The 15,733-nt window shown below is 34.7% G+C and overlaps 1 protein-coding gene across 1 annotated transcript; it reads right to left on the bottom strand.

Annotated features, from left to right (window-relative positions):
• Window positions 1–1,714: 1,714 nt before the first annotated feature.
• Window positions 1,715–9,381, bottom strand: LOC104235545 (novel plant SNARE 11). The gene is made up of 10 exons (XM_009789332.2): window positions 8,908–9,381; window positions 8,724–8,816; window positions 6,871–6,964; window positions 6,736–6,773; window positions 5,755–5,843; window positions 4,482–4,561; window positions 3,889–3,945; window positions 3,687–3,779; window positions 3,528–3,602; window positions 1,715–2,233 (listed from the first exon to the last, which is right to left on the bottom strand). Exons 1-10 carry the CDS (start codon window positions 8,982–8,984, stop codon window positions 2,144–2,146), a joined length of 786 nt encoding a protein of 261 aa, XP_009787634.1. The 5' UTR covers window positions 8,985–9,381; the 3' UTR covers window positions 1,715–2,143.
• Between the last annotated feature and the right edge of the window lie 6,352 nt (window positions 9,382–15,733).

Here is a 15,733-nt window from a genome sequence, read left to right as displayed (position 1 = left end):
AAATTTGTTTAAGAAATATTTCAGGAAATAAATGTGACTTTTCAGGCGCAAATTTTCAATAAATTTTTCAAGTCAAGTTCACATCCGAACACAACTTAACTTGTAAATGATTTCTTTTTTAATTTTTATTTCAGCTCTAAATAGTTTTTTCTTCAACCTCAGTCAAATATTATTTGAATTGAACCCTAGCAGATATTATAATATAACATGTGTTAGAGCCTTTTATTTTGAGGAAAATTAGGTATACAATAAAATGTGACTAAGATCCAACATTAAGATATAACAATATTATTCTCTTAATTTATCTTTAAAAGAATGACAATGATGCAGTACGAGAGTCAAACGTTCTAGTTTTTATTTTATATTTTCATTATGATAATAATTCTTTTTCAGTAGTACAATAATACATTTCTAACTCTCTAAATCCTAAACACTTGCCTAAGCATTATTTCATTATTTCATCATTTCATCTTGTTGGTATTACTCCCCAATATTTGTTTAGGGCGTCATTTTTAAAAAAAGAAATTATTGCTTTTTTCTTCTTCTTTTTAATAACTCAATTACTGCCTTCTGGATCCCAATTCAATCCTTCCTTTTCTCTTAAACCTTCTGCAAAAATTTCCTAAGCTTTTGCTCCATTTTTATAAATTTGTTAGCATAATGTAAATGCCTTTCTTATAATTGATTAAGGAATTTTTCATCAATATCAATGTAAACAAACTAAAATTTGCACCAATTATAATCACGGTGCCTGATAATACTTGATTTTAAACTATTAAACTTTGCCTGCTTATCAATTATTTTAGATTTTTTCCATATCACTATTTTGTGCCTACTTCATTTTACTTTTATATAAATTATTGAATAAATTTATTAACTTTTTTTTTGGAATAAATATCTTGTGTTGCTTCTAGAATATTAAGTTTGCGTGTTGTTTTGTTTTGATACATTTTCTATAATCTATTATAAAAAAATATAAAAAAAAACTATTTACTCCAAATAAAATCTTATATTGCTTCCAGTATTTTAGGTATCTTGTTTATTTTTGATAAATTTTCTACAATTTATTGCAGAAAATAATTTTCTACAATTTATTGCAGAAAATAATTTTCTGTACTCCAATCAAAATTGACCTTAAACTGTCTAATAATGTTTTTGAACAGTAAAAAAATAATTAAACATTTTCATCCATTAAGACTTTGCAAAATAACTACAAGCAACATAAAAATCTAAATTATAGCTGCAAAAGACAGCAAAAAAGAAATGATATGTACTATTTAACATGATCGAACAACGGATTCCCCAAGTTTACTTACTTCACACAAAATCAAGGTCATCTAAAGCAATAAAGTGATAATTTGGGGGTATAAAATACTGCTAGGTGTGACGTTGGAACATCCAAAGGGGGGCCCACATGAACAAGAAGTGCCTACTGCTATGAACGCGTGGAATGGGGCCGGTATACTTTCTGCAATCTCATCAAATGTGTCCAAGTGATAATGCTATATAGTACAATAGCCTAAAGCATATAAATAGTGAAATACCAAAACTGCCTCCGTCAACAAGCAGGCATGTTGACGGAGAGGTGCCTGTGTTCCCTCTTCTAATAAGTAGGAATATATTGAGGAGTCCTTGTCGGAGTAAATGCTAAATCAAACAACAAGAAAGATTGAAAAGAGAAAAATAAAGTGAATAGAATAGAAGGTTCCAAAAAGAAAGGAAACCAAGGTCAGTAGAATAATTGAACAATAACCAACATATGTTCCACAAATATAATAAAGATTAATAATGATATTATACAACACTGGTGTATGCACAAGTCAATCAGTTCCAAAGCTTTGTGTAGTTCAAAAGTCCCTCCCTCCATGGAAAAGTTCCAGTTATCTAGAATACAGATAATAATCATACAAACAATACCATCATGAATCTATCACATTAAAACATCACAAAGAATGGAAAACTATCATTAAAAGGGAGAAGGCGGGAAACCCTTCTTTTCTGAACCAGGTACTTCTTAGGTACTCCTTCAACCCTTGCCTTGCTTTTGTGCTCGGCCACTCTCTGTTCTTAAGTCAAAAACCAAGTAAATGCACTGAGAAGTGAATAATGCACTCTCCTTGCGGAAATGGTTTGCTTCGAGATTTCAGTAAGGATAAGCAAGTAATCTTCGACTGGGTGCTGGAGGGGCTAATCCAGGGATGTCCCGGATGTCTTTGTTATGTGGGTTTACAATCTGCAGATCCAAAAATTAAAGTGGTTTTAGCCTCAATATATGTTATTATTCCACCAAATACCAATAATAACATAAATCAAACAGAAATTTGTTTTTGAGGGGCAAAGTGTGATCAAGCTTTGTGAGGAAGTGAACGGTGGGTTCCTTCAATGGGTACTTGTCCAATTGTGAAGTCTCTCATAAACTGACGTTTTTTAATTTCTATCGCTGCTGCTACCAACTGGAATTAAAGTTGACATACATATCTCTAACCAAAACCCTCAAGGCACACACTACTAATAGTTGAACGGTGATGCTGCACTAATGACAAAATAATGGAAATGCAAGCTGTTCTTAAAAACTAACATCAATATTTCTATTATTATCAGATATCTCCTATTCAAAGATCAGCTAACCCACCTTGCACTGCAGTTTCCTAAGTGTTACTGTGACTTCTTTACTATATCAGTACTTCATAATTGGACTAGCTAGTAAACCTTCATAAAAAAGAGATTGTTTAAGCCATTTGGAGTGCTTTAGTTTACCATACATGGAGAGCTCGAAATTGGAAGTTATTCAGAGGATTAAATGTACATACAGAGATGGTGGTGACTCAGATCAAGAAAGAACTAGTTGATAGACTAACTTTACCTTACCTGTACAAGAAGTTATATAGATGTAGAGGACCCATGCAAAGATTACAAATGTAATTAGCTGCTCTCTTTGATTTTGGATGCCTAAGATTAGGTGCTCTTTAGTTTGTAAATTGTTCTTTGGTTGTCAATGGTAATGTTTACAGTGCTACCAAAAAACATTTCATAAAATGCAGCACAAACATTGGATAAATTAGACGCAATAACAAAAGCCTTATTAGGATAACTTGCAATAGAACTTTTTCAGGAAGACTAGAAGTTTAATTGCGCTATGCTAGATACTTCATATGCTGCAGTTTATGTGCCAAAGTACCTATGATGACAATTTGAAGTAGGCCATTAGGCCCTGTATCAGTTTTAGGGTTAAAAGGGTCAAGAAACTGTATTATGAAGTGCTAGATGGGCACATAGCCAAATAAAGTAAAAAAGTTGTAATTTCTCGTATTGATAGTAACATTTTAATCTCAAGTATAAGACCACTACAATGTTGCAAGCTGGATGAATTGACGGTGGCAAACTAAGAACAACTGCTGAAATCAAAAATGATACTTGGATATAGCTTAATATCAGAAAAATATTTGATAAGTAATCCTAATATTGTTTGAGGGCATTGAAACACAAATCATTTGGACTGCTGCAGAAGAGGGGGGAAGGCATCTGACCTTCACAATAATGATTGCTATGACCCCAACCACAATCAGAAAGAGCAAGCCCATAATACAACGATCAGTTGCAACCTAAAGAAGAATTTTATTTAGAGTCACAAGATGAAATAAAAAGAAAAGGTAATGAAGGGGGGATTGTACAATTTAGAAATTGACCTGCCTACCGAGTTCCTTGACCAACTGCGTAGCCTTCTTGATCGAAAAATGGATCGAGTCTAGCTCATTGACTATCCGGCTCATTTGTTCAGTCTGGGCAAGCAGCACATATAAGGCATAGGATGAAGCAAGGGCCACAAGAAAACAATATAAGATCACGCTCTTGCATCTTAAACATGTCCATTTTGTAAAATAAGCATACCTGTGCCTTCAGTGCTGCAGCAGTTTCTGTTCCAACATTTACAGTTTCATGAACCACCTGTGGAAAAAAAGAGAGCATGTAATCTACATAACAGGGAAGCAAAAGAGTCCAAAAAACTAGTTCACAAGACTCACTTCTCAAATGGCATCATATTCCTTGCTTTACTAGCTCCTAGTACCAAGCAATGTGCAGGAAAAGAACTGTCTCTGTTTAATCTACTGGCTAAGATACCATAAGTCATTACTCATTTCAGTGGTTTCACATCCTGATGATGAGTTTGATTACATATTAGGGCTTTGTCTCGGAATCGTTTAGAAGTGGAGCAAATGAAATATTGTGTTGTTCTTAACCTAAAAATTTTAAAGGAAAAGAAGAAAAACTATTTTTGCTTGAACCAGATTTCATTTAATCCTTCTCTAGCTATAATTATACATAATCAATATTATAGTCAACACTTAGCTTGGGAATCTAGTAGTCCAAAACACTCACAGAAAAAGCAGATGATAGAATTTCATATGGTATGATGTCGCAACGAGTAAAAGCTTATGTCATGAATTGCTCATACAAAAAACATTCATTCATGAAATACCAACCTTTTTTGACCTCTCAATGGCCTGATCTGTCTCATCCATCATCCTATTTCCTTGATCCATCAGTTGTTGATTGCTCATATCTGCAATGTTACATCAGCAATCAGAAAGCTATAGGGACAATTGCTTTTAAAATATTAAAAAACCTATAGACAAGGAGTAAAAATCAATGAGGTCAAAGTTCCTTTGCAAGCTGCCAAAACAGCCATGTCTTGCGAAAGTCAATGACAATATGCAGCAAAAGAGATTCATTCATTTGAGAGGGACAAATGAACTCTCGCTATATAGGATGATTAGCTTGAATTACTTGTGTCAAAAGATTCAAGAGAATAGAATCAGAACTTACTCCATTCTATATATACATATACATATACAAATACACACACACACACATGTGTGTGTGTGTATTGTATGTGTGTGTGTGTGTGTGCACAAAGATAATTCATTAATATGTCAGATTGAATCATGATGACCTACACAAGGCAACCTGGTCTCTACTTTCAGATTCAGCTTAAACAGTTCCGGATATCTGAACCAGTCAGAAAACTGTCACTGTGGATCACACCCCTCTTGATCATTTTTTTCATTCCATTAGCTTTGGCATTTAATTGCGCTTCCAAGAAAAATATCACACATATAGAGGAGGCCTCTTTCAATAAATTACAGTCTTCCGATCAAGACTATGCAATTTGACTTGTCACAATTCATAAAGTGAAAGGTTAAAGTGTACATTGGTTTAATGTTGATGAAGATGAGGCATCAATAACTTTCATTTTGTATTCTCGAAGGTGACAAGAGTTGCCTAGTGTAACCTCAATTCTGATACCAACCATAAGCACCTATAATGAGCATGGAAAATTTTCCTTTCTAATATAGCCATAGATACAGTTGAGACATTTTAAACCAGTAATTGTGGAAAGACGCCTATTATAATTTAGAATTATGCAAGGTAGCCTTCAAAATTGTGTATCAATCTCAACCAGATCCTATCACCAAGAAGCAGTATTCTTTCAACGGCAGCTTCAACTGCCCCACTCACCCAACAAAAGAACAGAAGAGATACCTTGAAACCAGCTCTTCAGCTGAGAAACAAGTGAGAACAATAAAAAAAAAAGACAGAACTACTAATCACCAGATGAGAGCCAAGAAGAAATACAGCATACTTCAGTCCAAAAAAAGCATAATTTATGTCAAAACTCAAATTGCAGCATAAAAAGCCAGAACGCTAAGATAAATGAAGGATGTATAAAAGTACAAAAGTGAAAGATATGCTTACTTGAAGCTAGCAAGCCATTTTCTTCAGCAAACCCTTCACCAGGACCCTCAAAAAGATCTACTCGCTTGTTCTCAATATTGCTTGCGTATCTAAAGAACCACAGACACAAAATTAAGTCTAAGATTCAGAAACCAAAGAGAAATAACATATACAATAAAACCAAAAGTTGGGGCTTTCTTGTTCGTCCGATACAAACATAAGCTCTAGTTTACTTCATAAAAAACGTAAGTGCTACTTCTGCATATTCATCAACGGGAAAACAGTGTCCTAATCTTTAACCATCCTTGAGTGAAGACTAACTATTAACATGTATAATCCAAGTCCTGAAACAGAGTTTATTGTTGATTTCCTGAACTAGTGTCACATATCTAAGGAGTATATTGAATTGATAAACTCATAAATAAGCTGGATACCTTGTACTATGTCCAAGTCAAGAACCTCATGCAAATATAGGTGACTTACTATGTTTTTATCAGTTGTTAAATTTAATGATTCTAACTCTGCTGCTATTCCTAGGTTCATTTGTGGGCCTCAAGTCTCGAGGGTAGAAAATTCTTCTTTTCCTATTTGTAATCCTGCAGGCACATTCATGGAAATACTGTTTGAAGTGTTGCAGCCACTTTCTTTCACCAGCATTACAGTCAAAATTCAATCGAGGCATCCCGGATTTAAGGAACTACAAATATACAATAGAACTTTTTGGGAAAGTGGAAAGGATCATTTAATTTCAACAAGACAAAGCTAAGAATATAAAAACCCAATACAACATTGATGGTGGGTAAGAAAAGACTCGTATAATTGCAAAGGTGCTAACTCGCTCCGGAACAGAACAAGTATAGTCGCTCTGTGCAAAGATATTTGAAGAAAGCATATATTTTGGCGATGAATCTTAAGTTAAGGAAAAGCAAAGCAGTTCAAGAATCAGCAGACTATTAAAATGAAGTTTTAGATAATGAGTAAAGCTACCCAAAAAGCACTTACTGCTTTTTCAGAGCAACATAAGAGTTCAATTCTTTGATCTGCAAAGGAAGATAGAAAAGACAACATCAGTTCAGAAAAAACAGATCCATTCGTTGTGGCATAAATATTATAGAAAAGCTTTCCAATGAACCAGACCATTGATTGCTTTTTCTCATTCAGCATCTTGGTTGTGTCAGCATCATTTTTATATTCCAAATCCTTTACTTCTCTGTCAAACTCCTTGATAAGCCTGTCGAAGTAATTAGTTTATGATTGCACGAAATTAATTGTTTGTCAGTGCATGGTTGCGTATCAATATAGTTCGGTTACCAGAATTTCATGGAAAATAAAGGGAGAAAGCAACTAGCAATTCTCCAAATCAACCTTGCATGCTTGTCAGAATCCCAAATTGACTACAATTACTCCAGTTGGCAATTACACACTAGAAATACTTCTAACGCTTTGCTGTTTCATTTGGATCAAAACTTTTTGAGAAAAAAAAACAAGACAATGTAAAGTAAATCAAATCCAATATTTTCTTTTTAAAGGAAATAAAAACCAAATTTTTATGGTTCTTCATCCTGTTTAGATGTCTCGAGAACATAACACTAACCATCTGGTGGCATCAAACAGGAACAAGCAATACATTTTGGCATGTACATGTTAAAATACTAAGCTGTTAAGCAGGAATTTTATGCAATCTTATAAAAAAAAGGAGTTTATGCAAAATACTATGTTTATTTCCTCTAAGACTGACCAAGTAATCATAGTGATTTGATACCTCATTGAATGATCAACCGCGACAGTTCGTCCACATGAAACAGCTTTATATTGATCTCACTAATCAGAGTTCTGAAAAGGGCTTATCAGAATTTGCAAAAACTAAGATGGAAAAGTCAATTCTCTTCCATCTTTATCCAAGAGATTTACAAGGAGATGTTCCTACATCAGCTAAAAACCTCGTGGCTCTTCAGTTAGTGGCTTATGGTATTAAATTACACTATTTTGCCATTTACTAGAACGTGACAATTTCTGACAGGTAAATTTTGTTTCTTTTAAATTCAAAACATGTATCGTTTAAGCAGCCTCTCTACCTCCACAAGGTAGGGGTAAGGTCTGTGTATACTCTATTCTCCCCAGATCCCACTATGGGATTTCACTGGGTATAGTGTTGTATCGTTTGAACACAATTTGAACTGTAATAAACTCCACCCTCTTCAGCTTCGCATCCTATATGAGCTTACAGTACCAATCCAAAGCCAGCTCTGATAAAGGACGGGTTGCGGAGGTTGACTGGCAGAGTAAAACTAGTCAATTTATGACAAATCCTCATAATATTGAAGTGGAATGGATATGGAGGACCCGTACAGCCACCCAACTACTTCAGAATGGAGAGGTACTAGTAGTAGTTATTATTATTTTTAATTAGTGGTTGCTGACTATTTTACTGGGTACCTGCCACCTCTCACCAGCAGAGGTACCGGGAACTCTGCCCACCAAGGCTAAGGCTTAGTAGTTGTGATTATTAGTATCATTGGGAAGTAGGCACCTTTTATTGACAGTTTCTCTGTCTGAAATCCTATTCATGGAAGTGAAAAGATAAAAATTTTCTTCACCATTCCGAAATAAAGTTCACCCATTCCTATACTCTTTTTTCCTTTTTTTGATAACGGTGGTATCCGGGCTAGCTTGTGCACACCTCCACTATTCCACCGGATACCTGCTACCTTTTAGCAACACATGTGTCGGGTAACTCTACATGCCATGGCTTAGGCACATGGGAAGGCATCACATAGTATATCTTTGACTATGCAGGAATTTGAATCTAAGACCTCATGGTTCTCCTCTCACTTCAATGACCACTAGGTCACACCCTTAGGTGCAAAACTATCAAATATTTCTTCTATATCCAAAATAAAAGTTCATCATTTCCTAATACACTTATAGTAAATGCAAATGCAGATTGTTAAACACATTGATAAATCGCCAAGAGGATCTGCAATGAGTACCTCTTACATTCCTTCATCTTTCCTGTTAGCTCCTCCAACTGCCTGCTCTGCCTGTTCGAATCCTTAATCTTCTCCAATTTCTGAAATCCATTTCTGCAACAACAAAACAAAAAACACCATTCACCTCACACTCATACATTATATTTTTACTTAAAATGGATAAACAGAAAAGAACATTGCTTACGAAAGAGCTCGGAAAATATCCGAAATCTGTCCCTCGATTTCCCCGAGCTCCTCGCTAACACCAGTCAACGAAGCCATTCCTCACAATTGGAAACAATATACCGATAAACACAAACAATTTCGATTCTCAAAACAAATCAAAACATTGCAAAAACAATCAAACTCCTCGAAAATTCAACCATCAGATCGGAAATTTCACGAATTTGAAATTTTTCGTAATTTCAAATTCGATTATTGCACAATGCGGATTCAAATCGGAAGGAAAAATAGGAAAATTAGCGGATCTGACTGTGGATCTGATGAAAGTTGAGGTGTAGGGTTTGAAAATTTTGGATTTTGATTATTACAGAGAAGAGATGAGCTGGTCTCGTGATTTTGCAGGCATTTTCAATATTTTATATTTTTCGGCTGAATATTTTTGAGGATTTTAAATGCTTGAGCGTTTTGGAGGGTTTTTTGAAGAAGGTTTAGAAAAGGAAAGAAAGGAAAATGGAAATGGGAATTATTAATTAGTCAAAGATTAGTAATTAGTGTAATTAATTAATAGTAATAGTAAATATTAACCGATATTTAGGCAGTTCAAATTGGGTTGTAATGGAAATGATTGGTGGGGTCCACATATGCGTTTACTTTGCTTCGGATATTCAGGTGTCGTGTTTTAGACGTTTATGGTCCGAGACATATCGAATTAAGGTTAAAATAGCACGGTATAGCCAGTTTTTGAACTGGTCATTCAAAAATAGTCATCGTTTACGAAGTCAATGAAAAATAGTCATTATTTTGCTGCAACAGAGACCGATCTCGCATAATATACGAGAGTTCGGTGCATCTGTGTACGAACTCCAGCATATTATGCTAGACCGGTATACTTTGCTGACTCCTGTATAATATACGGGAGACTGGAGCACCGATGCTTCAAACTCCAGTATATTATACTGGATATTTATACTTGCTGGAATTCCAGTATATTATGTTGGAGTTCTAGTGTACTTATGCTGGAACTAAAACATATTATGTTGGAACTCCCGTATAATATGCTGGAGTTCAAGCATACTTATGCTGGAACTCCAGTATAATATATGGGCGTATTTTTTGAGTTTTGAACAGTATTTTCGCTCAAATTTATCTTTACATGAAAAGTGACTAAATTTCGATTACTTTTAAAATTAGGTTATTTTTGAATGACCAGTTGTAAATCTGACTATTTTTAAATTTCTCCAAGAATTAAGTGTTAGGGTCCCGTTATGGACATGGCACATGGCCCATTGTGAATAGTGACCTTTTCTTGACGCGTTTAGGGTGGGAGTTATGTTTCTATATTTGCAAATGACTAGAATTTCTTCACGGCGGAGTTAAGAGTACATGAAATGATTACAATACAACCCAGTAATTTAAATTAAACTTTTGTATTTAAATTCAAAAAAAAATTAATATGTACGAGCTATTAATTTAGAATTCGTATTAATAAAACGATCCTACCACATGGACAACGTAATAGGTGACACATGGCAAACGATATTTAATCAGCTCCAACAGATAGGTCCAACTCAATATATCAAGTCGGAAGGTCAGTAAACGAATTGTGTCCAGGATTATCTACATCGAAACTACAATGTGATCTCGAAAATGATCATTCGGAAAGTCTCCAATATCCGGATAAGATGATCATCAAACGAGGGTTCTGAAATATTCGCTATTCTACATCGAATTGTTGAGCAATTATAAATCAGCCAGGTCTAATGTATAGAACGAAAAGATAATGCTCATAACATGCGGGCATGATTTTAGGGAATAATTACACTATTCTTCACTCTAAATATTTCCTCTCCTCGACATTTGTAAGCCTTTAAATTTTACATACTCACATTGTTTTTTTAATTTAACAACAAATCTTGTAACAAGCTATGTATTCAATTGCTCTCGCCCTATGGAAGGATATAAATGAAAAAGCTCTTTCTTTTTCATACTATTTTTATTTACAATTATCTAATTAAGTTTTCCTAATCAGAAAAACAGTTCCTACGAAGTGAAACGATTGCTTGTGACCTTATTTTTAGGGAGATTGACATGAATGGCTCCGTAAGGGGCTGATCTTAGCCGAATATCTTCAAATTAGTAGTATTTAAAAAATTAATTCTCGGACACGCACACAATTATTGCTCACATGGTTTTCTCTATTGAATTGGTAGAGTTTATGTTATATTTACTCTACCTATCTATTGAATTATTCATTAAAGTCTACCCGGTTGGTATAAGTTCGCTTCAGGAGTTTTTCTACCAGATTAATAGAGTTTATGTTATATCTACTTTACCTACATGTTAAATTATTCATCAAATCTATACGGTTGGAATGATTTTGCTTTTCAGTAATTTTCTACCAAATTGATAGATTTTATGTTATATTTACTCTACAAATTTGTTAAGTTATTTATCAAAAACTACCCGATTGACATAATTTTATTATGTTGTTTTAACAAAGTGTCTACGAATTTTTAACTTCAATTTCGATCGAATTACCCCAAAACTGCACCGATTGATCTTTGAAATAAAGCTTCCAAATATCAACCCAAATAATTACTGAGTCATTAATTTGGTCAAATAATACCAAATTAAAAAAGACCCAATTTGTCTTTTTCGTTACTTTCTAAGATCCACAATGAAATTTTGAGCTTTTTACAATAAATTATCAAATTTATATTTGAACTAAAATTTAAGCACGAATTATCAACATTCTAACGATTTTAACAATAATTGATCATTAGCTCATATTTTCACCACCAAGTAAGTATTTTAAGCTTAAAATATTAACCAACCATGGTGCTCAAGTCAAAAAGGAATAGATCGTCAAAAATGGAGATATTCCGCCAAAATCAATCATGTTGTGGGACACGTCATATAAATTTAATTAATTAATCAATCTGATAATCAGTTTTCCATTTAGTGGGGTTTGGAGAGGGTAGTGTGTACCCCTACCCTGAGGTAGAGAGGCTGTTTCCAAATAGAAACCCGGCATCCTTCCCTCCAAGAATTTTCCACCTTACTTTTGGGGAGACTCAAACTCACAACCTCTTGGTTGGAAGTGGAGTTTGCTTACCATCAGAGCAATCCCTTAGGTTAACACATTTAACTCAAAAGAACGAAACTTTTGAATCGAAAAACGTCAAAATTTTGTTCTTCCGCTGATTTTTTCATCATTTCGTTTCATAAAAGTCAATAGAAAATTAATTTCCCGTGCTAATTAGACAGTGTCTATGTTTATTTGTCTTCCATTTATACCTATCTATCTATATTATATTAAAAGGAGAGTAGTGAAGTATGTGGTTAAGCCAAGTGACAAGCTAAAAAGAAGTCACTTGGCAATTTAAAGACAACATTAAAAATTTGAATCATAAATGGAAACATAATTAATGGAAGTAGTTAATGAATCTTATACTTAATCTAAATAGATCTTAGACAAATTTAATCTATATATCTACATTTAACTTGATATTTATAAGTATATTTATATCTATATTGATTCACCCATAGATTTATTTTTTTTATTAGCTAGAGATATGGAGGTAAAAATTAATTAAAAATTCTAATCGGAAAAAATAAAAGAAATATAGAAAGACGTAATTGAGATAACCTACGACTATTTATACATTGTCACACCTCCTTTTTGCGCGCCCGCCCCGAAGGGTCAAATACGTGAGGGAGTTTTTCCAATTTAAGTGACAATATTCGAAATGGGATTATTTATTAAATTCAGAGTCGCCACTTGGGAAAGGTTTGGCTTTTGGTGTCCCAAGTCACCGGTTTATCTTGAATCCCAAATCGAGGAGATTTTCGACTTTTCCAAATGAAGTCTGCGAACCAGAAATTCTAAGTAAGGAATTCTGTTGACCCGAGGGAAGGTGTTAGGCACCCTCGAATCCCGTGGTTCTAGCATGGTCGCTTAAATTGTTATAATGGCCAAATATCTGATTTAAATACATGTTACGACTTACGTGCTTTTATTAAGTTTAAACCGCTTTTATTATTATCATTTATTTTTATAGAATTACAACGTCGTGAAAATGCGTCTCGAACCACGTCACAATCAATGCACCCGTGGTCGTCGACACATTTAGACTTCGTTGAGATTTGGATTTGGGTCACATCAATGTGCACCCGAATTTAAGAATGTAATTTAATTAAGTCGCGCCTAAAGCAACTAGCGTATAGTTATTTTTGCAGGAAGGCTGTAAAATTCACTAAACGGCCCGTCCCGAATTCTAAGTATTTTAATATATACATTTAGAGGGCCCCGCAGCTTGTGCATTTTTGTGTGTCGAGGCTCGTCTCATTTTATTTAAAAGAATAAACCTACAATGACTATATTTCTATTATGTTTGTCTCTAAAAAAGAAAAGAAAATACATACTTAATTAAATTGCTTGTCTGGCCAATTTGGCCTCTTATTAGTTATTGGATTAATTCTATGCGAGGTGGAAAAATTCTGAGCTTTATTGGACATGCTTTCAGTTTGATAAAAACTTGCATACAAGACAAATATCATGCCTAAACTCACCATAGGCGTCTGTCCCATTTTAATTCAAACTGGCCTTTTGAACAAATTAACAGCATTGACTACTATAAGCTACTATCAATGGGAATTTATTTTGATCTAAGCGCCAGACCTCTTACCCGAACTCAGGCCTATTAAATTAGTTTTCCTCCAAATTGTCGCATTATTTCGGAACAATGAACCTATATCGAAACAAGGAGTCTAACAAAAGAATTGGCGTACATGACTAACCCGTTAACGTAACACCACATAAGAATTCGTTTGGAATACATTTATCTTGAAATCAAATGGGACAAGATATAACAGATTTGACAGTTCAAAGGTCTAAACAAGAGTATATACAGATGCTTGCCATGATTCTATGTTATCCTGTCACCTCTAAATCAAACCCAATGGTTACGCACATGGAAATACATCGGATCTAAAAACAATACTATCTAACAACTTAATCTCACTTAGGATGTGTGTTAATTCATACAGAGCAGTTGCAGCTTGGAATGAAATTAAACAGATACAGGCCAACTTATCATTCAACCTATGGCTCTATTTTGAACACAAGCATTGTGAAGTAAACAACATTCACTTCTTTATTTCTGCTTCAAAACTTCAAGCTTTCAACAACACATGGTTTCAAAAGTGTGTACCTGGAAGTGTTTACAGCTGAAGAAGAAGAGGAGTCAGTAGAGTAACAATGGCAACAAATGCAGCAGCAGTAACAGAATAGCAGCAGCAGCGCAAAGCAACACGGCAAAAGGGCTAGAGTGCAAGAATGCAACTATAGTCGATGGAAAAATAGCCAAATGACAGCAGCAGGCAGTGCAGTAGAAACAAAACTCCAGAACAAACCAAGTCCAGGAGAAACAAACAATGTAAACCAACCAATGTACTTAGTTGAGACTTGGGAGAAATCAGAATTGATTGAACAGGTTGAAATCAAGTGAAATCCAAACAAACAGAAAGAAGAAACAGTTTCTGATTGTTATCTATACGTTTTCCCTCCCTTGTGTATGCCTTACTTCTCTTATCTCTCTATGTATCTTTTCTGAAAAATCCAGAGAATCCCAGTCTAATTTTTCTAGTCCAAAATCTGTATGTCTTTTTTCATTTTTTTTTGTTTTCAGCCCCTTTCAAAATTCAGTCCTCCAAATCAAATTTTACGTCCCCCTTTCTAATGGAAGTTCCCCTGTTTTATAAGCCTAACCTTAGCCCTTTAACAGCCTGTTCGACCAATCAGAACCCCTCCCATGTGACCTGTTTTCTTTCCACTTAACTACTTAAAATAAGACCCTCCCATGATATTCCCTGACAAATATATCTTAAAATGGGCTTATTATTTCTAAATTAAGACAGGATATGGGCAGCCTGACTATGCCCTGACAGCATATGCTGTCTCATTTGCTCTAATTATTAAAGAAACACAGTGCACATGCTGCCCAAGAATGCACATGCCATAAATTTTAAACCAAAATCTGAACTGCAACTATAAACTAAGCCCTGTAATGTTTCTGGATCAATTTGAACAACCACAAACAACTATACTTAGTTCCTAGTTGCATTCAAACAAAGCTTCAGCAGAAAAGCCAACAATATGAATAAAATTGTTACCATTTAGCAGCTGAAACTAATCGACGACGTATGTCGACTCGACTATACTAATTGTAACACATACAATCATAGCCAAAGATCAGAAATCCAACAGTATCAAACAAGGGGTTCAGACTGCAATGTCAAAACACAGATGACCTTGGGGACTGATTAATCGAGCAATTTCAAATTCGATCGACTATACAGTTTACACGCACTTACATTATCAGTAAACGAAAGAAAGGCTTGATCAGAACAGAGGTGTACGAAAACAGTTGATAAAATTTTAAAGCCACAAATTAAACAAAAACTCTTGGCCACATAAACAGACATTCAGATACCACAGACAAAATGAACTGATAAAGAAAACAAAAATTACCTCGAAACTTGAAAAAATCAGAAAACCTTGTCTTGGATTTGAATAGATCTTTCTTGGGGTTGAACGGACTTTAATCGAAGTGTTCTCAACTGAGAACACTTCGATTAAGGTCCATTAGACCCTAATCAACTCGGCTCAAACGGACACAGACCGGTCATGAGGATTCCTAGGGTTCCTAGAGGGTAGATTTGGGATTTGGGTTTCCATGGTTAGATTCGGACCAAACCAAGCATGGTTTGGTCACGAGGGGGGTTCGGGGACTGTCTGGTGTGAAGCTGGGGTGCATCGGTGTAAGTCGAGGTTCTGCTCGAATCTT

The sequence above is a fragment of the Nicotiana sylvestris genome, chromosome 8 (genome assembly GCF_000393655.2).
Source record: "Nicotiana sylvestris chromosome 8, ASM39365v2, whole genome shotgun sequence".
Classification (NCBI taxonomy): domain Eukaryota; kingdom Viridiplantae; phylum Streptophyta; class Magnoliopsida; order Solanales; family Solanaceae; genus Nicotiana; species Nicotiana sylvestris.
The sequence above is the reverse complement of the archived record's forward strand: the minus strand, read 5'-3'. Positions and strand labels throughout refer to the sequence as shown.

What these genes read in the sequence shown, in the direction of transcription:
- LOC104235545 (XM_009789332.2), bottom strand. Translation starts at nt 8,984, where the DNA reads ATGGCTTCGTTGACTGGTGTTAGCGAGGAGCTCGGGGAAATCGAGGGA. An exon ending in AAATGGCTTGCTAGCTTCAA is followed by an intron (nt 4,562 to 5,754) that starts GTAAGCATATCT and finishes GTAACATTGCAG; the next exon opens with ATATGAGCAATCAACAACTG. An exon ending in CCATTGAGAGGTCAAAAAAG is followed by an intron (nt 3,946 to 4,481) that starts GTTGGTATTTCA and finishes TTTTTTCCACAG; the next exon opens with GTGGTTCATGAAACTGTAAA.